This window comes from Pelophylax lessonae, assembly GCF_965119305.1.
Source record: "Pelophylax lessonae genome assembly, chromosome: 9".
NCBI classification, from domain to species: domain Eukaryota; kingdom Metazoa; phylum Chordata; class Amphibia; order Anura; family Ranidae; genus Pelophylax; species Pelophylax lessonae.
This window is the reverse complement of record NC_138776.1, coordinates 12,794,288-12,820,650: the sequence shown is the minus strand read 5'-3', so window position 1 is coordinate 12,820,650 and position 26,363 is coordinate 12,794,288. Positions and strand designations below refer to the sequence as shown.

Genomic DNA, 26,363 nt, shown 5'->3' with positions numbered 1-26,363 from the left:
CAGCCGCGGAGGCGCGCACACGTGCCGATTGGATAGAGGAGGAGCCAATCAGCGATGTCTGCCGGGCACCCCATGATCGCTCCCCATGGAGACAGAACGGCAGTCTACCGTTGTAAACACAGCAGACCGCTGTACTGTCACAGATGAACACAGGGATCCTCCTATTTAAAGCTGGATACACACTATCCAACTTTTGTGGTCAGATTTCCTTCAGAGTTACCTTTTCTATGTAGTGCAAGGGCCGGCCGGATTGCATACAAATTGAAAGTGTTTAGGTCTGACCTCATATTATATGGTTTTGGGAAATCTAAAAGGAAAAAGTCTTCTTATAGTGTGTATGGCCCATAAGAGCACCGGTCTCTGTGTTCATCCAGTAAGTCCACCCCACTCACAGTTAGAAAGCACCCCCCTAGGCTCACACTTAACCCCTTAGATCGCCCCTGGGTTAACCCTTTCCCTGCCAGTGTAATTATTACAGTGACAGTGCAATATTTAAAGCACAGATTACTGTAGTAATGTCACTGGTCCCCCCCAAAAGTGTCAAAAATGTCAGATAGATGTCCGATCTTTCCGCTGCAATGTCACAGTCCCGCAAAAAAAAAAATAAAAAAAAAAAAAAAAAAAAAATCGCTGACTAGTGAAAAAATAAAAATAAATAAATTTAAATAAAAAATGGCAAATCTATCCACTAGTTTGTAGACGCGATAACTTTTGCGCAAACCAAATCAATATACTCTTGTTCAGGGGATTTTTTTTTTTTTTTTTTTACCAAAAATATGTAGCAGAATACAAATTGGCCGAAATTGATGAAATTTCTTTTATTGGGAATGTATCAGAATAGAAAGTAAAATAAATATATATTTAATTTATTTATTTTTTCTTCAGAATGGTCCCTTTTTGTTTTTTTTTCTTTTGTAAATAGCGCAAAAAAAAAAAAACAATTGTAGAGGTGATCAAATATGACCAAAAGAAAGAACAAGGACAATTTTTTTTTTTGGGTACAGTTGAAGTAACGCAGTGCGGAATCACAAACAATGGCCTGGTCATTAGGGGGGGTAGAACCTTCCAGTCCGTAATTGGTTAAAGTGCCATTCAAACTGGCAACCATGCCCCTATTCAAACTGGAGACACCAAACAGTAGACCTCAAGGAGGGTCTCACTCACTACTTTACAATGTAGCAAAATGTAATTTCTTCAGTGTTGTCACATGAAAAGATATAAAAAAAATATTTACAAAAAAGTGAGGGGTGTACTCACTTTTGTGAGATACTGTATATCCCTCTCCGAGTCCTCCAGAACAGCGGTATAGGGCAGTAGTTTCCAAACTCTGGCCCTGGGGATGAATGCAGCCCTCTGCTTGCCTTTATTTGGGCCATGGGGCACCATTCCTCCCACTGATGCCTATGATGGGGCACCAATCCTCCCACTGAAGCCTACGATGGGGCACCAATCCTCCCACTGATGCCTATGATGGGGCACCATTCCTCCCACTGAAGCCTATGATGGGGCACCAATCCTCCCACTGAAGCCTATGATGGGGCACCAATCCTCCCACTGAAGCCTATGATGGGGCACCAATCCTCCCACTGAAGCCTATGATGGGGCACCAATCCTCCCACTGAAGCCTATGATGGGGCACCATTCCTCCCAATGACCCCAACAATGGGGCACCATTCCTCCCAATGACCCCAACAATGGGGCACTATTCCTCCTATTAAATCCAATGATGGGGTATTGCTTACTCCCCTGATGCTAAAGCATTTTTTACTCCTACCAGCCACAATCCAGCCCCCCGTAAAGCCTGAAGGACAGTAAAATGGCCCTTTGTTTGGAAAGTTTGGAGACCCCTGGTATAGGGTATAACGAGAGCTTACTCCAACCATAAATCTTTAGTGTATCAGGCCATCACTTGGATTGTTCTCATTCTACCTCCAAGGTCTACCAGTCATTGGTCAATAGTCCTATTTTTCCTGGGATCACCAAGTCTCTTGCAGTCCCCCAACTCCCTCCAAGACCCCCACAACCTTATCCAGAGACTTCAACAATTTCCATACTTGTGTGAGTATAACATTTTTTTTTCTCCCCCTTTTCCACTGTTGAGGCAATGAAAGTTTTGGAAGAGTTTACGGGGCTCTGGTCCCTCCGGGGGTTGGGAACCCTTCTCCAAACCCTCTACACAGATATCCGTTTTTTACAAGACTTTGGATCAAATGGAAGAGAAGACTAACCTTTCCGTCTGAGAAAACTGAGCGACTTGAAGAAGGACGCCGTTCCACTCTGCCCAGGAAGTTTTGGGTCCACCTCCCCCATCAGCTGAGCGAACTCCGTACCGGGCAGGTCTATTAATCTGGTGATATTGCTGACCACCAGCTCGGTGAACACCTCTGGATTCTCGTGCCGAAGCTTTTCCACAAAAAAGTCCGGGTTGTAGATGACGGGCTGGCTTCGCAAAGAAGCATCATTGCAGATGACGATGTTACGCAACGCATCGCTGGGAAAAAAATATCAAATCAAGATGTTTACATCAAAGAGTTTTACCAATTTGAAAGCAAAGTCTTCACAATTTAAAGCCGGGTAAACATGGTCAGTATTTGGCATTAACATATTTACCCTTCCAGCCTGCCCCTGGAATTTGCACAGCGGCAAAACGTCCGTTCTAACATACCCTTATGGTTCTCAATGGAACCCAAGTGCAGTAATCACCAGACTCGTAGTCCATTGACTATATACAGTATATCTAGGCCATTGGGGGTCTATTATACACCGATCAGCTATAACATTTTGACCACCCACCATAACCCATCAAGGCATGGACTCCACTAGACTTCTGAAGGTGTGCTGTGGTATCTGTCACCAAGCCGTCAGTAGCAGATCTTTTAAGTCCTGTAAGTTGCAAGGAGGGTCCCCATGGATCAGACTTGTTTTTCCAGCTCATCCCACAGATGCTCGATTGGATTGAGAGCTGGAGAATGTGGAGGCCATGTTAACACCTCAAACTTATTGTTGTGTTCCTCAAACCATTCTTAAATTCATCAGACCATGCCACCTTCTTCAATTGCTCCATGGTTCAGTTCTGTTAATGTGCCAAATTGTAGGCACATTTGGCTGTGACACGGGTCATCATGGGCACCCTGGCCGGTCTGCGACTACGCAGCCCCATTCACAACTGCAATGCTCTGTACCTATCAGACTCAGCATTCACTTTATCAGCAATTTGAGCACCAGTAGCTCTTATTTTGGATCAGACTACAAAACCCAGCCTCCCCTCCCCTTCACCATTGAGCCTCCCCACCCCTTCACCATTGAGCCTCCCCTCCCCTTCACCATTGAGCCTCGCCTCCACCACTGAGCCTCGCCTCCCCTCCACCACTGAGCCTCGCCTCCCCTCCACCACTGAGCCTCTCCTCCCCTCCACCACTGAGCCTCGCCTCCCCTACTGAGCCTCGCCTCCCCTACCCTCCACCACTGAGCCTCCCCTCCACCACCTCCAAGCCTCCCCTTCACCACCTCCATCAATGTGCCTTCCCTCCCCACCTCCATCAATGAACCTTAGCCGCCCATGACGCTGTCCCAGGTTTCCTTCCTTGGACCACTGCAGATCGGGAACATCCCTCAAGAGCTGCAGTTTTTGAGGTGCTCTGACCCAGTCCTCTAAACATTACAATTTGGCCCATGTTTTCTGCTTTCAACGCATTAACTTTAAAAGAAAACATGTTCACTTGCTGCCAACTATACCCCACCTATTGTAACGAGATAATCAATGTTATTCACTTTACCCATCAGTATGTTTTGGCTGATCGGATTAGATTTTACATTGCTGTGTGGTCTACAAACACAAAAAAAGTGGTATACATTGTAGTAAAATAAGGATATTTTGAGACAACGGCACAGAAAATAGAGGCGCATTATGTGAAAACAGTGTTACAATGTAAAAATAAATAAAATATGTTAATAGTTTTGAACCCAAATCTCTCTGACTCCATATCCAGCGTGCATTGTGCCAGAGGTTAGTCTTAAAAGCTTTAGCGGCACACAGAGCCCTTTCTGCGACGTTTCCAGAGCCATTTCCAGCCGCGGAATAAAAACACAACAAAGGACATCATTGACAAGACTATGAAATTGCTTCACTAAATAGAAGCAAACTACAGAACGGAGCGCACACACGGGAAACACACTTCATAACGCTCTACTAAAAGAGAAAGGTTGAGTACATTGGGGCGCACAAAGGGGAAAACGCAGGCAGCTTTGATGTGGTCTTACGGTTAGCGGAAACAAATCTAAATCAACAACGTGAGCTTTTCCAAATTCAACATATTATCCCAAAATGCAACAACGTAACGTCTTCCATCAAAGTAAAAACAAATAATCTCAAAACCGCAGACACTCATCTATAGAGGAATAAATTACGGTTAAGGGGTAGATTAGGGATCATTGGGGCGACAAGTCTGAAGACAAGACAAGAAAGAGAAAAGTCTTACAGGAGAGCAGAAATCTTCGGCATTTATATGGAAGGAGCCCGCTGAGGACAGAGCCGTGTACAAGGCATGGAGAAAATATACAACCCATGCACATTCCTGGCATATCACCCACCACAATAGGACATTGTATGTTCAGAAACCCTGGGACTTAAAGTCAACTTTTCTCATGTCCACAGGAAGCCAAGTTAAAGAGGTCACCATGTCTTACCGACCACAATAGGATATTGTATGTTCAAAATCTCTACTGAGAATAATTTCCCGGGGATTAAAGTCAACCAATCCCATGTCCATGGGAGGCCAAGTAGGAGGTCACCATGTCTTACCGACCACAATAGTACATTGTATGTTCAAAATCTCCACTAAGCATCAATTCCCGGGGAATAAATTCAACCAATCCCATGTCTATGGGAGGCCACCATGTCTTACCGACCACAATAGGACATTATATGTTCAAAATCTCCACTGAGCATCACTTCCCGGGGATTAAAGTCAACCAATCCCATGTCCATGGGAGGCCAAGTAGGATATCACCATGTCTTACTGACCACAATAGGACATTGTATGTTCAAAATCTCCACTGAGCATAATTTCCCGGGGACTAAAGTCAACCAATCCCATGTCCATGGGAGGCCACCATGTCTTACCGACCACAACAGGAGATTGTATGTTCAAAATCTCCACTGAGCATCATTTCCCGGGGATTAAAGTCAACCAATCCCATGTCCATGGAAGGCCAAGTAGGAGGTCACCATGTCTTACCGACCACAATAGGACATTGTATGTTCAAAATCTCCACTGAGCATCATTTCCCGGGGATTAAAGTCAACCAATCCCATGTCCATGGGAGGCCACCATGTCTTACCGACCACAATAGGATATTGTATGTTCAAAATCTCCACTGAGCATAATTTCCCGGGGATTAAAGTCAACCAATCCCATCTCCACGGGAGGCCAAGTAGAAGGTCACCATGTCTTACCGACCAGTAAAAAACAAAATAACCTGGGGCACTGGAGGACTACTGGGCTAAAACCCACTAAAAAATGTCCATAAAGTTCTTTACAGTTCAAGAAGGTCCATGTGAATTATGTCAAGCAATTGACATATAGGTGATGAACATTGAACACCCGCGGCAGCACCCTTAGAGTGAAGCAGACTCTGCAAAAACCAGTGGAAAAAGAAGGGGCGCCAGACCACATGCAGCGATGAAAAAGTATGGATTTATTACACACAATACAAATTGGCAACTCACATTTCGGTGGATGGAAATAAGCATATGGATGGGTGGATAACACGGGTGGAATCAAGGGTATCCCTGGCATGTACCCTTAAATCCAGCCGTTTTATCCATCCATATGCTTGTTTCCATCCACCCAAATGTGAGTTGCCAATTTGTATTGTGTGTAATAAATTCATACTTTTTAAAACCACTGCACTTAGTCTGGTGCCCCTTCAGTCTTTCATGTCTTACCGACCACAATAGGACATTGTAAGCCCAAAATCTCCACCGAGCATCATTTTCTGGGACTTAAAGTCCACTAGTCCCATGTCCACGGGAGGCCAAGTAGGAGGTCTCCTCGTCTTACCGACCACAATAGAATATTGTACAGTATATCCAAAAATCCACCAAGCGCCATTTCCTGGGAATTTCAAAGTCAACCTGACCCATGTCCACAGGAAGCCAAGCAAGAGCTCACCATGTCTTACCGACCACAATAGGGACATTGTATGTCCAAAATGTCCACCGAGCATCATTTCCCAGGGATTCTACCTCAGGTCTCAAGTACATCAAAAAAAAAAAAATTAAAACGGGGGGGGGGGGAGCATAAAACAAATGCTGCTTATATAGGAGCTTTGCGTTTCTGTCTTTGAGCCTGTAGAAGCAACTCCGTCTGCAGGCACACATCCTAAATAACTAGCCGCTGAATTACTTTTACAAGCAGCGGGAGGGGACAACAGGGAACACCGCCCCCCTGCCTTCTGTGGCTGGGGAGGAAGGAAGTCGAGTTGGGGGTACAGCCACAGAGGCTGCCTTTGAGGGGGATCATTCACTAGTTGTGTTAAATTAGTGCTGGGGGGGGCGCGGCAGCACGGGGGGCGCGGCGGCGTTTTATTACTTATATACTTAACTATAGTATATATTTTATATGCAGGTCGAGAAAATTTCTCTACACTCAATGTGGCCCAGAGAAGCCAAAAGGTTGGACCCCCATGCTTTAAAGCATCACCTATAGAAAATTTTGTGTACTGAAGTTTGTTGCCATCTCACTGGCGCACCCAATTTTAAGGCTTGACATGTTGGGTATTTATTGGGCAGAACCCCATCTTTGATATTTTACCAAACTACTATATTGCATTTGGGTGCACTAAAATGAACTTTAGCGTCATTTTTTACCTGCAATTTTGTGGTAGATAAATGTAAAAAATAAAAATTGGAGCTCCTGCCATTTTATTCTCCAGGGTGTCTGCAAAAATGCAAAGTGGGCTCTGTCAGCAAAAGGGGTTACAAAGTTTGCAAAAAAAAAAAAAAAGTTGTTCATAGGTGAGAACACAGAACAAGCGCAGCGTCGCAACGGTGTCATTGTAATGTATATAATTTGTTGTGTTCCAAAAAGGACCTGAACATTTCCTGCGTTTATCTTGCCTAGTGATCCACTATAAAAAGTCAAGTAGATGTCAAGATTTACATTTGTTCCTCCCCAGACATTGTTGCCCAGTATATAATTGGCACATCAAACACCTGCCAGAAGGTTTATAGTCGGCCTGACAGCCCCAGTCACTGAACTCTAATAAATATTCTTCTGATGGCGTGCAGAAAAAACACATTAGGCGCAGCTTTCACTTTGTTTATTCTGCAGGCATTGTCCTCTAGATAATCATTGCTGGGGGAGCACGTTGCTGGGCATCTTTGCTTAAGGCCCCTTTCACACAGGCGGACCGTTCAGATCCACCTGTCCGTTTTTTTGGCGAATCTGAACGGTTCCCCCATGTATCCCTATGGGGCATCGGATGTCAGCGGAGACATGTCCGCTGACATCCGATCCGTCAAATCTGGACGGATGGAAACCCTATTTCCCAACCGTCCAGCGGATCGGATGAGAACGGACCGGTCCCATCCGATTCCCCCATAGAGATCTATGGGGCTGTGACAGCTGTGTCTCCGCACTGTCATTCTCCTGCTCAGCGGGGGATCGGCGGATCGTTCCCCCGCTGAGAAAAGCGGAGTCCGTTTGAAGAACTCCTAGTGTGAAAGGAGCCTTAGGCTTCTTTCTCTAAGTGATTCTTTCTCCAAGTGATTTGCACTTCAAGCTCTGCTTCATCTGAACATCTCTTCTCTGTCCCTCAACATGTATGTGTAAGCTGCTAAAAGACCTCCACCCTTTACGAGAAGGCCTTATCTTTCTTTATAGTCATTCTTGCCCCTTACTAGTCTGACTTTAGAAGAAGTGAAAAGATCCACTTTGTTAGGCATCCTTATATCCACTCATGATTAATTAACCAATTTCCACCCTCCCACCCTTATACCAGTATACATTTAGTGCAACCTTAAGGGGTCAGCACGTTGCTGGTGGAGCACGTTGCTGGTGGAGCACGTTGCTGGGGGAGCACGCTGCTGGTGGAGAACGTTGCTGGTGGAGAACGTTGCTGGTGGAGAACGTTGCTGGTGGAGAACGTTGCTGGTGGAGAACGTTGCTGGTGGAGAACGTTGCTGGTGGAGAACGTTGCTGGTGGAGAACGTTGCTGGTGGAGAACGTTGCTGGTGGAGAACGTTGCTGGTGGAGAACGCTGCTGGTGGAGCACATTGCAGGGCATCTTTCCTTAAGGCTTCTTTCTCTAAGTGATTCTTTCTACAAGTGATATGCACTTCAAGCTCTGCTTCATCTGAACATCTCTTCTCTGTCCCTCAACATGTATGTGTAAGCTGCTAAAAGACCTCCACCCTTTACGAGAAGGCCTTATCTTTCTTTATAGTCATTCTTGCCCCTTACTAGTCTGACTTTAGAAGAAGTGAAAAGATCCACTTTGTTAGGCATCCTTATATCCACTCATGATTAATTAACCAATTTCCACCCTCCCACCCTTATACCAGTATACATTTAGTGCAACCTTAAGGGGTCAGCACGTTGCTGGTGGAGCACGTTGCTGGTGGAGCACGTTGCTGGGGGAGCACGCTGCTGGTGGAGAACGTTGCTGGTGGAGAACGTTGCTGGTGGAGAACGTTGCTGGTGGAGAACGTTGCTGGTGGAGAACGTTGCTGGTGGAGAACGTTGCTGGTGGAGAACGTTGCTGGTGGAGCACGTTGCTGGTGGAGAACGTTGCAGGGCATCTTTCCTTAAGGCTTCTTTCTCTAAGTGATTCTTTCTAAAAGTGGATTTCTTTCTTCAAGCTCTGCTTCATCTGAACGTCTCTTCTCTGTCCCTCAACATGTATGTGTGAGCTGCTAAAAGACATCCACCCTTTACGAGAAGGCCTTATCTTTCTTTATAGTCATTCTTGCCCCTTACTAGTCTGACTTTAGAAGAAGTGAAAAGATCCACTTTGTTAGGCATCCTTATATCCACTCATGATTAATTAACCAATTTCCACCCTCCCACCCTTATACCAGTATACATTTAGTGCAACCTTAAGGGGTCAGCACGTTGCTGGAGGAGCACGTTGCTGGGGGGAGCACGTTGCTGGGGGGAGCACGTTGCTGGGGGGAGCACGTTGCTGGGGGGAGCACGTTGCTGGGGGGAGCACGTTGCTGGGGGGAGCACGTTGCTGGGGGGAGCACGTTGCAGGGCATCTTTCCTTAAGGCTTCTTTCTCTAAGTGATTCCTTCTACAAGTGATTTGCACTTCAAGCTGTGCTTCATCTGAAGGTCTCTTCTCTGTCCCTCCACAGGTATGTGTAAGCTGCTAAAAGACCTTCACCCTTAACTGCAACTGTAACCCGTTTACTCTCTCTGTGTATCTGTGCTTTTTGGCATGTGGCCTTTTTTCATCTGTTGCCCTGTGTGCATTACCATGATGTTTTTATGGTTCTGAAGTGTCTAATAATGCTTTACGAGTAGGCCTTATCTTTAAAGTAATTCTTGCCCCTTACTAGTCTAACTTTAGAAGAAGTAAAAGATCCACTCTGTTAGGCATCCTTATATCCACTCATCAATTAACCAATTTCCACCCCACCCTTATACCAGTATAAATTTGTGTGCACCCTTAACCACTTGCCAACTGCCGCACGACTATTTACGTCGCTAGCCTGTGAGGGTCTAGGGAGCAAGCGCGCGCTCCCGCTCCCGAGTGGTCACAGACCCCCCCCGCGCGTGTGACTCGGCGATCGTCGGTGGAGAGGGAGAAAGGCAGGCGGCTGATGTAAACAAAGCCGCCTGTCATTCTCCCCTGTGTATGAATGGTGATCATACAGTTCTACTATGTAGGACCGTTGATCACTGTTCCTACACCTCTAGCCACAGCCAATCACAGTAAGAATCACGCCCCTAGGGACACACACAGCCCCTCCCTCTAAAAAAAAATTAACCCCTCCACTGCCAGTGAAATTTTACAGTAACAGTGCATATGTATAGCACTGATTACTGCAGTAATGTCACTGGTAACCCCAAAAGTGTCAAAAATGTCAGTCAAGGGTCCGATCTGTCCGCCGCAATGTCACAGTCCCGCAAAAAAAAAAAAAAAAAAAAAAGACAAAAATCTTTCCCTTTGTTAGTAAACGCGATAACTTTTGCGTAAAACAATCAAAATATGCTTTTTGCGATTTTTTTTTTACCAAACATATGGTTAAAAAAAAAAAAAATTTGCCCAAAATGTTAAAAAAAATTTAGATTTTTACTCTTTTGGGGGGGGGAATTTCATGTAAAAAAATGTGAAAAATATTGTTGTTTTTGCAAAATTGATGCTCTTTTTTTGTTTATAGCGCAAAAAATAAAAATCGCACAGGTGATTAAATACCACCAAAAGAAAGCTCTGTTTGTGGGAAAAAAAGGACGTCAAATTCATTTGGGTACAGCGTCGCATGACCGCGCAATTGTACGTTAAAGTCACGCAGTGCTGAATCGCAAAATAGGCCCTGGTCAGGAAGGGGGTAAAATCTTCCGGGGCTTAAGTGGTTAAGGGGTCAGCACGTTGCTGGTGGAGCACATTGCAGGGCATCTTTCCTTAAATCGGTTGTAAACCCAAAATTCAAAAAAAAAAAAAAAAAAAAAACAACCTGCAAGACAAAGGCATAATGAGCTAGTATGCATCGCATACTAGCTCATTATGTATTACTTACCTTAGAACAAAGCCCCGACACGGACCCCCGGACATCGCTGCGGGCGCTGCCATGATCCCTCGCCGTCTCTTCCGGGTTCGGCGGCTCCGGCGCGGTGATTGGCTGGAAGAGACGGCTCCGGCGCGATGATTGGCCGGAGCCGCGATGACGTCACTCCCGCGCATGCGCGCGGGAGTGATTTTCCGGCAAGCTCCCGGCAAATAGATTGAAGGTCCCTCCGGACCTTCAGAGCGCATGCGCCACTCGCGCGAGCGGCTGCATGCACTGTAAATATCTCCTAAACCATGCCGGTTTAGGAGATATTATTTGTACCTACAGGTAAGCCTTATTATAGGCTTACCTGTAGGTAAAAGAGTAAAAAAGCGGGATACTACCGCTTTAAGGCTTCTTTCTCTAAGTCAGGGGTGGGGAACCTTTTTTCTACCAAGGGCCATTTGGATTTTTGTAACATCATTCAGGGGCCGTACAAAATGTATGCATAAATGTAATAGGCATTGCTTTGCGGCAAAAAACGCTGTAAAAAAATTGCGTGACTTTGAGGTCACAAAAGTGTGAAAGGGGCCTTCAGTAATCAAGGTATAGTGTGCCCACTTTCAATGCAGACTGACCACAACGTGCCCCCTTTCAATGCAGAGTGCCCACAGCGTGCCCCCTTTCAATGCAGAGTGCCCACAGCGTGCCCCCTTTCAATGCAGAGTGCCCACAGCGTGCCCCCTTTCAATGCAGAGTGCCCACAGCGTGCCCCCCTTCAATGCAGAGTGCCCACAGCGTGCCCCCTTTCAATGCGGAGTGATTGACCACAGCGTGCCCAATTTCAATGCGGAGTGATTGACCAATTTCAATGACCACAATGCAGAGTGAACAGCGTGCCAAGCCCCAGTGCACTTGACTTACCTGTTGTAGCGGCAGGTTCCTCTCTTCAGTCCCCGCGTCTCTTCGAGTCCTCCCGCCTCCTCCTCGGCCAATGACATTGGCCAAGGAGGAGGAGGATCCGTGAGACAGTAGCGAATTTTCATTCGCTATTGTCACACAAATGGGCGGGCTCGAGGCGCACTGCTCTGCGCCTTCGGGTCCACCCTTTTCGGAGATTCACAGTGTCGGAACGGAGCCATTGGCTCCTTCTGACACGGCGGCACAGGTGGGGGGGCGGATCGCAACGATTGTGCGGGCTGGACAGAAGGATCGTGCGGGCCGCATGCGGCCCGCGGGCCGGAGGTTCCCCACCCCTGCTCTAAGTGATTCTTTCTACAATTGATATGCACTTCAAGCTCTGCTTCATCTGAACATCTCTTCTCGGGCCCTCCACAGGTATGTGTGAGCTGCTAAAAGACATCCACCCTTTACGAGAAGGCCTTATCTTTATAGTCATTCTTGCCCCTTACTAGTCTGACTTTAGAAGAAGTGAAAAGATCCACTCTGTTAGGCATCCTTATATCCACTCATGATTAATTAACCAATTTCCACCCCACCCTTATACCAGTATAAAACAACATATTTTATTTTCTCCATCAGTCTATCCCCAACAGTTATTACCTCTTGTATCTCTTGACCCTCCCTCTTAGATTGTAAGCTCTAATGAGCAGGGCCTTCTGATTCCTACTGTATTAAAGTGTATTTGTACTGTCTACCCTCAAGTTGTAAAGCGCTGCGTAAACGGTTGGCGCTATATAAATCCTATAATAATAATAATTTCTAGAGGATAAAGAAGTCGAACGACTAAGTGAGTCATCAGACAGGTAGAACGTACTGGAGCTGGGGTCTTCCCTAGACCTAAGAAACCCCTCCTAGGCCACTGACAGCCTCCTCAGCACTCCATCTTCCACCCAACTCGCCTGCTAGTATGACACCCATATTTAAGGGCTGGCCTAGCCACCCAGCCTGGGGATCTGCCAGTATGCAGATTAACCCTTCTGGCCTCCACCCACTATCTTCTAGAGGTTTCTCTTTCAGAACCAAAGTGAGACACCAAAGACCTGCCCCTGAATCATCCAGCCTGACCTGCAATAACCCTGACCCAGATTCCAAACTTACACTTACCGTGAGTCAAATAAATTTGCCTGTACTACACTAATAACACATTACACTGATTAGGTCTTTGGTCTTGCACTATGCCAAGTGTAGACATGCCCCTACAGCCCCTTCCCTCTGGCTTGTTTTGTCAGCCCTGTGCTGTGCCAAGTAAAGAAAAGCCCCAACAGCCCCTCCCCTCCAGCTTGCGCTGTTGGCCGCACATTGTGCCAAGAAGCCATCCCCTCCAGCTTGCATTGTTGGCCCTGCACTACACTAAGTGAAGACATGCCAGCATTCGTTGTCGGCTCCACATTGATCCAAGTAAAGACATGCCCTCCAGCTTGCGTTGTCGGCCCTGTGCTATGCCGAGGACAAGCCCCTACGGTCCCTCCAGCTTGAGCTGTTGGCCCTGTGCAATGCCAAGCAAAGACCAGTACCTACAGCCCCTCCAGCTTGTACTGTTGGCCCTACGCTGTGTCAAATGAAGACATTTCCTCTTCCCTGACCTGCATTGTCAGCCCTCCGTTTCGCCAAGTGAAGACAAGTCCCCACAACCCCTCCTCTCTGACTTGCATGGTCAACCCTCCATTGGGCCACGTGAAGACAAATCCTTAAAACCCCTCGTCTGTAGCTTGCCTTGTCGGTCTTGCATTGGGCCAAGTGAAGACAAGTCCCTAAAGCACCTCCCCTCAGACTTGCGCGTTCAGCCATCCATTGGGCCAAAGGGAGACAAGTGCCCACAGCCCCTCCAGCTTGCACTGTTGGCCCTGCATTAGACTAAGTAAAAACATCCCTCCAGCTTGAGCTGTTGGCCCAGTGCTATGACAAGTAAAGACCAGTCCCTACAGCTTGCACTGCTGGCCCTAAGCTGTGTCAAGTGAAGACAGGCCCCTACAGTCCCTCCCCTCTGACCTGCATTGTCATCCCTTTCATTGGTCCAAGTGAAGACAAGTCCAAACAGCCCCTCCCTTCCGACTTACATTGTTAACCCTCCATTGGGCCAAGTGAAGACAGGACCCTACAGCCCCTCCCTATTGGCTTGTGTTATCAACACTACATTGGGCCAAGTGAAGACAAGTCCAAACAGCCGCTCCCTTCTGACTTGCATTGTTAACCCTCCATTGGGCCAAGTGAAGATAGGACCCTACAGCCCCTCCCTATTAGCTTGTGTTGTCAACACTACATTGGGCCAAGTGAAGACAAGTCCCTCCCTTCTGACTTGCATTGTCAACCCTCTATTGGGCCAAGACAAGTCCCTACAGCCCCTCCCCCTCGGCTTGTGTGGTCAGCCCTCCATTGGTTGAAGTCAAGACCAGCCCTTTCAGCTTGCATTGTTGTCCCTATGCGGTACCAATTGAAGGCAGACCCCTACAGCCCCTCCCCTTCAACTTGCGTTGTCAGTCATCTACTAGGCCAAGGGAAGACAAGACCCTACAGCAAGTGCTGTATTTTGGCCTAGGCCAACAAGGCCCAGGCCTAGGGCAGCACTTGCAGGGGGACAGCAAAAAAAGTCCCCCCCCCTCCACCTGAGAATCTTTTTGGCCAGTGGTTGCTAGAGCTGCCTCTCGCACCCCCTCCTCTCTTTCTCACCCCCCTCTTCCCTCTCTCTCATCCCCCCCTCTTCCCTCTCTCTCATCCCCCCCTCTTCCCTCTCTCTCATCCCCCCCTCTCTCTCTCTCACACCCCCCCTCTCTCTCTCTCACACCCCCCCCCTCTCTCTCTCACACCCCCCCCCCCTCTCTCTCATACCTCCCCTCTCTCGTGAGATCTCAGGGGTTCATGCTGGGACCTGTAGTCCTTAAATTTTGGAGGGAGTCACATCCCTTAAAAAGGAAGGAGTGGGGCAAATTTACATAGGAGGGGGCGCCCAATTTTAGTCTTGCCTAGGGCAGCACAAAACCAAAATACACCACTGCCTACAGCCCCTCATTGGGTCATGTATAGACAAGCCCTTACAGACACAATGTGCCCCCCTGGCTTGTGTTGTCTACCCTTCATCAGTCCAAGTGAAAAAAAGTCCCTACAGCCCCTGATTTTGTGACGAGATCCTAAGGCCCATTGTTGCGCCATTCATCCACGACCATCACCTCATGTTGCAGCGTGATAATGCGCGGCCCCATGGTGCAAGGATCTGTACACAATTACTGGAAGCTGAAAACATCCCAATTCTCGCATGGCCAGCATACCCCCCGGACATGTCACCCATTGAGAATGTTTGGGATGCTCTGGATCGGCGTATATGGCAGCGTGTTCCAGGTCCTGCCAATATCCAGCAACCTTGCACAGCCATTGAAGAGGAGTGGACCAACATTCCACAGGAACCAATCACCAACCTGATCAACTCTATGCCAAGGAGATGTGTTGCACTGTGCGAGGCAAATGGGGGTCACACCAGATACTGACTGGTTTTCGGACCCCCAATACAGTAAAACTGCAAATTTTAAAGTGGCCTTTTATTGTAGCCAACCTAAGGCACACCTGTGCAATAATCATGCTGTCCAATCAGCATCTTGATATGCCACACCTGTGAGGTGGATGGATTATCTCGGCAAAGGAGAAGCGCTCACTAACACAGATTTAGATTTGTGAACAATATTGGAGAGAAATCGGCCTTTTGTGTACATAGAAAAAGTCTTAGATCTTTGAGTTCAGCTCATGAAAAATGGGGGCAAAAACTAAAGTGTTGCGTTTTATAATTTTGTTCAGTGTAGAAGTGAAGATTGAGAATCTGCCATTGTTCTCCGTTATGTAATTGGCACTTCAAATATCTGCCAGAAAGTCTGACAGCTCCAGTCACTGAACTCTGTAATAAAATATTCTTCGGATTCCGCACGGCGTGCAGAAAAAACACATTAGGCGCGGCTTTCACTTTGTTTATTCCGTAGGCATTGTCCTCTAGATAATCATTGCTGGAGGATACAGATGGAGGATTATGAAGAACTTCCTCATACAAGGGTTCCACCAATCAATGTCATGACAGGTCAGGGTACACGACGCAGGAATAATAATACTGCGCAAATCAACACAAAAAACAAAAAAAAAACTAAACACTCACACTATAAAAAGTTATCATTGCACCCCCCCATCCAAAAAAAAAAAAAAAAGTGCAGATTAACCACTTCAATACAGGCCACTTCCACCCCCTTCCTGCCCAGGCCTATTTCCAGCGCTATCACACTTTGAACGACAATTGCACGGTCATGCTGCACTGTACCCAAATTAAATTTATATAATTTCTTTCACACAAATAGAGCTTGATTTTGGTGGTATTTAACCACTTCCATACCGGGCACTTTCACCCCCTTCCTGCCCAGGCCAAATTTTCAGCTTTTAGCGCTGTTGCAATTTGAATGACAAATTGCGCGGTCATGCAACACTGTACCTAATTTATGTCATTTTTTTCCCCCACAAATAGAACTTTCTTGTGGTGGTATTTGATCACCGCAAGGTTTTTTCTTTTTTGATAAACAAATTCAAAAAATTAAAAAAAAATCGAAAAGTTTAAAAAAAAAAAAAAAAAATTTGTTTAGCTTATAAAATTTTGTAAATAAATACGTTTTTTCCTGCACGGATGAGGCCACACTGACAGGCACTGATGAGGAGGCACTAATATGCAGCACTGATGGGCACTGATGAGGAGGCACTAATATGCAGCACTGATGGGCACTGATGAGAAGGGAATAATATGCGGCACTGATATGCAGCACTGATGGGCACTAATATGCAGCATTGGTGGGCACTGATAGGCAGCATTGGTGGGCACTGATAGGCAGCACTGATATGCAGCATTGGTGGGCACTGATAGGCGGCACTGATATGCAGCATTGGTGGGCACTGATAGGCGGCACTGATGTGGAGGACACTGGCAGGCTCCCTGAGCATTGATTGGCATCCCTGGTGGCTCTAGTGGCATCTCTCAAGGATCTGCACTGGTAATCAATGCTCTGATTACCAGCACAGACACCCCCAACCGTCAGGAGAGCCACAGATTGGCTCTCCTCTACTCGCGCCTATCAGGCATGAGCTGAGGAAAGCCAATCAACGGCTCTTCCTATTTACTATGTGACCAGCTGTGATTGGACACAGCCAATCACATGAGTAAAGAGTCACGTCCTAGGAACACGGCATGCCCGCGAACGTTGCGGGCGCAGGAGAGAGGGCGTTCTGGGGCACCATCATATGGACATCCTCCCAGAACGAGAGCCGCACCGCTCTGCTGTCATTTGATGGTGGGCAGGCGGCAAGTGGTTAAGGATGCACCGATATATCAACCGCCAAAAATTATCAGCCTTTTGCCAATAGGGGAAAAAAAAGAAAAAAAAATGCCAATCGCGGCCACCGAAAAATGCAGTGCGTTTTTGCTGCAATTTTCATAGGTCATGCGCCAAGAACCACAACACGGGAGCGTTTTTGGATGCATTGAATGCATTTCAATAGGGAGGTGCCTTACACTGCAATGGAAGCGCAAAGGACCAGTGTGCAAAAAAGTATTTGATCCCCTGCTGATTTTGTACGTTTTCCCACTGACAAAGAAAGGATCAGTCTATAATTTTATTGGTCGGTTTATTTTACCAGTGAGAGACCGAACAACAAAAATAGCCAGAAAAACGCATTTCGAAAAAGTTTTTAAATTGATTTGCATTTTAACGAGTGAAATAAGTATTTGATCCCCTATCAATCAGCAAGAATTTCTGGCTCCAAGGTGTCTTCTATACAGGTAACAAGTTGAGATTAGGAGAACTCTCTTATGCTGCCCATAGATTTAGTTTGGAAATTTTCCTTTTTAAGAAATTTTATTCATTTTATAATCGTTAGTGGGGGTCAAATCGAGGTCAATTTTCGACTCTGCAGTGATGGGAAAATTGCAAGGGGCAGGAAAGAAAACTTCTTGGTCAACGAATTTTCAGGCAGTGTATGTGAATATCGCTCAGAAATTACATTCATTCTAAAATTTGAATATTAAAAAGCAAAAAAAGACAATTTTCGGAAAGACATTTGTCCATTCATCGAATGTTCAAAGAAGTTTTGTACGAATGTTCTAGGCACATTCTCGTCCAAAAATGTATACATATGTATAGCCACCATTAGGTTGGCCCTTTATAGGTCAAATTTTGAAAGAATTTCCTTTCAAAAATTTTATCTAAGAATTTTTGTTTTGAATTTTGCACCATTAGTGGGCCTCAGCAACGGTCGATTTTCGTGTGGTTATCAATTTTGAGTTATCCGGCATGCTGGAAATTTTTTGAAAAACGAACAATTTTCTAATCAATGATGGGAGAATCGTGCCAAAAATATAATTGAAAAAGAAATGCGCATGATTGCAAGAAAAGGAAGGAAAAAGATTCCCAGCCTCGAAAATTCATTTCTGTAGCAATACGAGGTGAAATTGAAGGCTTAGTGGGTCGAATTTCGAAATCAATGGTGGCGCCATCGAATCACATCATTTATGATTTTCGAAAGAATATTCTTTTCGAAATTCGACCCAAGTATGGCCAGCCCTTAAAAGGGAGTGCTCCTAATCTCAGCTTGTTATCTGTATAAAAGACACCTGTCCACAGAAGAAATCAAGATTCCAATCTCTCCACCATGGCCAAGACCAAAGAGCTGTCCAAAGATGTCAGGGAGAAGATTGTAGACCTACACAAGGCTGGAATTGGCTACAAGACCATCGCCAAGCATCTTGGTGAGAGGGTGACAACAGTTGGTGCGATAATTTACAAATGGAAGAAACACAAAAATAACTGTCAGTCTCCCTCGGTCTGGGGCTCCATGGCAGATCTCACCTCGTGGAGTTTCAATGATGATGAGAACGGTGAAGAATCAGCCCAGAACTACACAGGAGAATCTTGTCAATGATCTCAAAGCAGCTGAGACCAGTCACCAAGAGAACAATTGGTAACACACTACGCCGTTATGACTGAAATCCTGCTGAAGAAAGCCCATGTACAGCCCGTCTGAAGTTTGCTAATGAACATCTAAATGATTCAGAGGAGAATTGGGTGAAAGTGCTGTGGTCGGATGAGACCAAAATCGAGCTCTTTGGCATCAACTCATCTTACCATTTTTGGAGGAGGAGGAATGCTGCCTATGACCCAAGAACACCATCCCCCCATCAAACATGGAGGTGGCAACATTATACTTTTGGGGTGTTTTTCTGCTAAGGGAACAGGACAACTGCACTGCATCAAAGGGACAATGGATGGGGCCATGTACTATCAAATATTGGGTGAGAACCTCCTTCCCTCAGCCAGGGCATTGAAAATGGGTCATAGATGGGTATTCTGGCATGACAATGACCCAAAACACACGGCCAAGGCAACAAAGGAGTGGCTCAAGAAGCACATTAAAGTCCTGGAGGGGCCTAGCCAGTCTCCAGACCTAATCCCATAGAAAATATGTGGAGGGAACTGAATGTTTGAGTTACCAAACCTCAGCCTCTAAACATTAATGACTTGGAGAAGATCTGAAAAGAGGAGAGGGACAAAATCCCTCCTGAGATGTGTGCAAACCTGGTGGCCAACTACAAGAAACGTCTGAATTCTGCGATTGCCAACAAGGGTTTCTCCACCAACTACTAAGTCATGTTTTGCGAAGGGGTCAAATACTTATTTTACTCATTAAAATGCAAATCAATTTATAACTTTTTTTTTTTTTAATGTGTTTTTCTGGATATTTTTGTTATTCCGTCTCTCACTGGTAAAATAAACCAACCAATAAAATTATAGACTGATTATTTCTTTGTCAGTGGACAAACGTACAAAATCAGCAGGGGATCAAATACTTTTCTCCTCACTGTACATAGAATTTAAAAAGGGATGAATTTTTCTTGCCCCCCCCCCCCCTTTTTTTTTAAAAAAGCAAAAGCACTTCCAAAACAATTAAGAAGTTGAATACAATACAATATATATATTACACACACACAGTATCTAACAAAAGTGAGTACACCCCTCACATTTTTGTAAATATTTTATTCTATCTTTTCATGTGACAACACTGAAGAAATGACACTTTGCTACAATGTAAAGTAGTGAGTGTACAGCTTGTATAACAGTGTAAATTTGCTGTCCCCTCAAAATAACTCAACACACAGCCATTAATGTCTAAACCGCTGGCAACAAAAGTGAGTACACCCCTAAGTGACAATGTCCAAATTGGGCCCAAAGTGTGAATATTTTGTGTGGCCACCATTATTTTCCAGCAATGCCTTAACCCTCTTGGGCATGGAGTTCACCAGAGCTTCACAGGTTGCCACTGGAGTCCTCTTCCACTCCTCCATGATGACATCACAGAGCTGGTGGATGTTAGAGACCTTGCGCTCCTCCACCTTCCATTTGAGGATGCCCCACAGATGCTCAATAGGGTTTAGGTCTGGAGACATGCTTGGCCAGTCCATCACCTTTACCCTCAGCTTCTATAGCAAGGCAGTGGTTGTCTTGGAGGTGTGTTTGGGGTCGTTATGTTGCAATGCTGCCCTGCGGCCCAGTCTCCGAAGGGAGGGGATCATTCTCTGCTTCAGTATGTCACAGTACATGTTGGCATTCATGGTTCCCTCAATGATCTGTAGCTCCCCAGTGCCGGCAGCACTCATGCAGCCCCAGACCATGACACTCCCACCACCATGCTTGACTGTAGGTAAGACACACTTGTCTTTGTACTCCTCACCTGGTTGCCGTGACACAGGCTTGACACCATCTGAACCAAATAAGTTTATCTTGGTCTCATCAGACCACAGGACATGGTTCCAGTAATCCATGTCCTTAGTCTGCTTGTCTTCAGCAAACTATTTGCAGGCTTTCTTATGCATCATCTTTAGAAGAGGCTTCCTTCTGGAATGACAGCCATGCAGTCCAGTTTGATGCAGTGTGCGGCGTATGGTCTGAGCACTGACAGGCTGACCCCCTACCCCTTCAACCTCTGCAGCAATACCGGCAGCACTCATACGTCTATTTCCCAAAGACAACCTCTGGATATGACGCTGAGCACGTGCACTCAACTTCTTTGGTGGACCATGGCGAGGCCTGTTCTGAGTGGAACCTGTCCTGTTAAACCGCTGTATGGTCCTGGCCACCGTGCTGCAGCTCAGTTTCAGGGTCTTGGCAATCTTCTTATAGCCTAGGCCATCTTTATGTAGAGAAACAATTTTTTTTTTTTTTTCAGATCCTCAGAGTTCTTTGCCATGAGGTGTCATGTTGAACTTCCAGTGACCAGTATGAGAGAGTGAGAGCGATAACACCAAATTTAACACACCTGCTCCCCATTCACACCTGAGACCTTGTAACACTAATGAGTCACATGACACTGGGGAAGGAAAATGGCTGATTGGGCCCAAATTGGACATTTTCGCTTAGGGGTGTACTCACTTTTGTGAGATACTGTATATACACTGCTCAAAAAAAATTAAAGGAACACTTTTTAATCAGAGTACAGCATCAAGTAAATTAAACAGAGGGGGTTGTTAATCAGTTTCAGCTGCTTTGGTGTTAATAGAATTAACAGGTGCACTAGATGGGCAACAATGAGACAACCCCCAAAACAGGAATGTTTTTAGAGGTGGAGGCCACTGACATTTTTTCCCCTACTGATCTTTTCTGACTGTTTTTCTCTAGTTTTGCATTTGGCTGGGGTCAGTGTCACTACTGGTAGGATGAGGCCATACCTGGACCCTATAGAGGTTGCCCAGGCAGTCCAACTCCTCCAGGATGGCACATCAATACGTCCCATTGCCAGAAGGTTTGCTGTGTCTCCCAGCACAGTCTCAGGAGCATGGAGGAGATTCCAGGAGACAGGCAGTTACTCTAGGAGAGCTGGACAGGGCCGTAGAAGGTCCTCAACCCATCAGCAGGACCGGTATCTGCTCCTTTGTGCAAGGAGGAACAGGATGAGCGCTGCCAGAGCCCTACAAAATGACCTCCAGCAGGCCACTGGTGTGAATGTCTCTGACCAAACAATCAGAAACAGACTTCATGAGGGTGGCCTGAAGGCCCGACGTCCTCTAGTGGGCGCTGTGCTCACTGCCCGGCACCATGGAGCTTGATTGGCATTTGCCATTGAACACCAGAATTGGCAGATCCACCACTGGCACCCTGTGCTCTTCACAGATGAGAGCAGGGTCACCCTGAGCACATGTGACAGACATGAAAGGGTCTGGAGAAGCCGTGGAGAACGTTATTAGCCTGTAACATCATTCAGCATGACCGGTTTCATGGTGGGTCAGTGATGGTCTGGGGAGGCAAATCCATGGAGGGACGCACAGATCTCTATAGGCTGGACAATTGCACCCTGACTGCCTTTAGGTATCGGGATGAAATCCTTGGACCCATTGTCAGGCCCTACCCTGGTGCAGTGGGTCCTGGGTTCCTCCTGGTGAACAACAATGCCCAGCCTCATGTGGAGAGAGTATGCAGCCAGTTCCTGGAGGATGAAGGAATTGATACCGTTGAATGGCCCCCACACTCGCCCGACCTAAATCACATAGAACAGCTCTGGGACATTATGTTTCGGTCCATCCGATGCCGCCAGGTTGCACCTCAGTCTGTTCAGGAGCTCAGTGATGCCCTGGTCCAGATCTGGGAGGAAATCCCCCAGGACACCATCCGTCCTCTCATTAGGAGCATGTCCCATGGTGTCAGGCATGCATACAAACATGTGGGGGCCATACAAACTACTGAGGACCATTCTGAGGTCCTGTAATGAAATTTCAGCAAAATGGACTCGCCTGCTGCATCATTTTTTCACTTTGATTTTCGGGGGGGCCTTTGAATTCAGCCCTCTGTAGGTCGATCATTTTCATTTCCATCCAACAATGTGCCATCCTTTCCTTCCTAACACATTACCCAGTCCATACCAGTATAGATCCTAACACATTTCCCAGTCCATACCAGTATAGATCCTAACACATTACCCAGTCCATACCAGTATAGATCCTAACACATTTCCCAGTCCATACCAGTATAAATCCTAACACATTACCCAGTTCAGACCAGTATAGATCCTAACAATACCCAGTCCATACCAGTATAGATCCTAACACATTACCCAGTCCATACCAGTATAGATCCTAACACATTTCCCAGTCCATACCAGTATAAATCCTAACAAATTACCCAGTCCATACCAGTATAAATCCTAACACATTACCCAGTCCAGACCAGTATAGATCCTAAAAAATTACCCAGTTCAGACCAGTATAGATCCTAACATTACCCAGTCCATACCAGTATAGATCCTAACACATTACCCAGTCAATACCAGTATAGATCCTAACACATTACCCAGTCCATACCAGTATAGATCCTAACATTACCCAGTCCATACCAGTATAGATCCTAACACATTACCCAGTCCATACCAGTATAGATCCTAACACATTACCCAGTCAATACCAGTATAGATCCTAACACATTACCCAGTCAATACCAGTATAGATCCTAACACATTACCCAGTCCATACCAGTATAGATCCTAACACATTACCCAGTCCATACCAGTATAGATCCTAACACATTACCCAGTCCATACCAGTATAGATCCTAACATTACCCAGTCCATACCAGTATAGATCCTAACATTACCCAGTCCATACCAGTATAGATCCTAACACATTACCCAGTCAATACCAGTATAGATCCTAACACATTGCCCAGTCAATACCAGTATAGATCCTAACACATTGCCCAGTCAATACCAGTATAGATCCTAACACATTACCCAATCAATACCAGTATAGATCCTAACACATTATCCAGTCCATACCAGTATAGATCCTAACACATTACCCAGTCCATACCAGTATAGATCCTAACACATTACCCAGTCCATACCAGTATAGATCCTAGCATATTACCTAGTCCATACCAGTATAGATCCTAACACATTACCCAGTCAATACCAGTATAGATCCTAGCACATTACCTAGTCCATACCAGTATAGATCCTAACACATTACCCAGTCCATAACAGTATAGATCCTAACACATTACCCAGTCCATACCAGTATAGATCCTAACACATCACCTAGTCCATACCAGTATAGATCCTAACATATTACCCAGTCCATACCAGTATAGATCCTAACACATCACCTAGTCCATACCAGTATAGATCCTAACATATTACCCAGTCCATACCAGTATAGATCCTAACACATCACCAAGTCCATATCAGTATAGATCCTAACACATTACCCAGTCCATACCAGTATAGATCCTAACATATTACCCAGTCCATACCAGTATAAATCCTAACACATTACCCAGTCCATACCAGTATAGATCCTAACACATTACCCAGTCCATTCCAGTATAGATCCTAACACATTGCCCAGTCCGGCTGTGGCTGTGATGGGGCGCGCAGCTGTGATGGGGGGCGGAGGGTCTTTTCCCCGCAGGTACAGCGGCTCTCTCGGATGAACAGGTTGCTGCATCCATACAAATGCGGCACGCAGGGAACACTTCATGTCAGCCTAGTGTAAGGGGGCACTCTGATTGTATTGCGGGGGCTTCTGATAGCAGCATTGATCATAAACACACTGTGACGAGACCAATCTCGCCACTGGGCGTTGGAGAAGCCTGGTTGCTTGCCTCCTGCAATATGACTATGGACCTAGGGGCTTTTACCCCTTTAAGACTGTATTTGGGCATGAAAACGTGCCTGCGGTCGGTCAGAAAAGGACTTCCGTCTAACTTTTTAACCCCTGGAGGGATTTCTATGATTTTTGGTTATGTTTGCATTTGAAGTATGCTGATTCTGAAAATGTAAGTTTTATTTGAATGTGATGCATATTTTAGAAGTTATGAAAATGTTGCTTTTGGCCTGAGGTGGCTTTGCATTCACCTATTGTCGGGTGTGCTAAGTATCCCTGTTCCATTCTTACATGCTAATGACCTTGCATTGTTCTGGCCAGGTGGCTAGATAATTAGTTTAGTGTTATTTTGTGCCTGTTTACAAATCTATCTGCATATGCTAATGCAATGAGACTCACATTACCTGATAGTGTATATAATGTGTTTGTGTGGATTTAATAAACAGTTCTAAGTCAGACCACTGCTTGAGCCTCACACGGAGCCTTGTCTCGTTCTTGGGGGGATTCACTGTAGGCTGTTGGAGACTGATTGCTAGGAGTGTAAGCTGATGTATGCTTTTCCTGTTCATCTGCTAGCAGTTATTCGTGAGGTTCCAGGTTGGAGTGCTATTTTGTATCCAGTTCGGGAGTTTGGTGTCCTGCAAGTAGCTGTGCCTGTCTCTCAGAAAGGGGCATATCGCCTAAACGGATTTTAACCCCTTGTCTGCTGAAACGGTCCGTCCGTTACACATACAGTGTGTACAGAGACTTGTTGCTGCCCTGCCCCCAAAAAGTAAACTAATCCAATACATAACTCCACCCCTTCTTATATAATATATATATATATATATATATATATATATATATATATATATATATATTTTTTTTTTTTTTTTTTTTTATTTAGGAAAAAAGGTAAACCACCTTCCTGCCCACCTATACACCACAATAAGTGCTGTGGGTTAGGGGGGATACAAAATGTAACCCTTCCGATGTCAGAATCAATATACAAAAGCAATATTCACCATTGAAAAGAATTTATATTGGATTAACATTGGATAAACAGAGACTTAAAACCGTAAAGGTTTTGTTATGTTAGCAGTCTAATTTTCTGCTGGAATACGTTTTTTTTAGCTATGGCGATGTGCGATACGTCACTTTCTGTTTCTATCAGTGTTGACACCGGAAGTGTGAAGTTACGGTCAGATAAAAAAGGGCAGTGGTGACGGCGCGGCTCCCCTCCTATCTCTGTGGAAGCCCAATAGGGAAGAAACTCGTCAAAGCAAGGAGGAGCCGCGCCGTCACACACTTCACTGCGGCTTGCACTGCAGGCAACTGTGGACATCGATGACAAATAAGCACCTTAGAATCGTCCTATATGTAAGTGTTTTACCATATTTAATAAATATATTTTGGGGTAATGCACTATTGGCCTCCCTTTGTTCTTGTCCCATATGTGAAAATCATTGGATACTGAACTGAGTGCATCCACCAGGAGACCCTCTCCGTATATAACCCAAAGTGCAGGAGAGATAAGAATATACAGCCCAAAGTCCGACCTAGAACATCTGGGATCTGCTAAGAGGCCGTATTATACAGCAGGTGAGGGACATCGATTCACTCCCACCTGGTGTTATCACCAGAGGTTCTCCTTGGATTGATTACTGCCTATATATGACATTTACTTCCTTTTTTCTGGTAAGAAGCAAATTCAGAAGGGTGTGGGAAACTGTCACCATTTTCTGTTGGAAAATTACTTCTTTACTTCAGCAGTTTTACTGCATTATTCTTCAGTATTTCCCGCACTCAGCACGGCTGGATATGGAGTTGGGACTTTTTCATCACTTTATCTGGATTTTAGTTTTACTTTTGGACTCTATTCACCGTGCATACACTATTCACCGTGCATACACTATTCACCGTGCATACACTATTCACCGTGTATACACTATTCACCGTGTATACACTATTCACCATGTATACACTATTCACCATGTATACACTATTCACCATGCATACACTATTCACCATGCATACACTATTCACC

General features: G+C 45.6%; 1 protein-coding gene across 1 annotated transcript in view; it reads right to left on the bottom strand.

Moving 5' to 3' along the window:
- Positions 1-26,363, bottom strand: part of ARHGAP19 (Rho GTPase activating protein 19) — a gene marked incomplete at its 3' end in the record, with an annotated part of 92,545 nt that overhangs the window by 63,313 nt on the left and 2,869 nt on the right. The window contains exon 2 of the mRNA XM_082268791.1: positions 2,229-2,491. Coding sequence (XP_082124917.1) covers positions 2,229-2,491 — 263 coding nt within the window. The remainder of the gene's footprint in view (positions 1-2,228; positions 2,492-26,363) is intronic.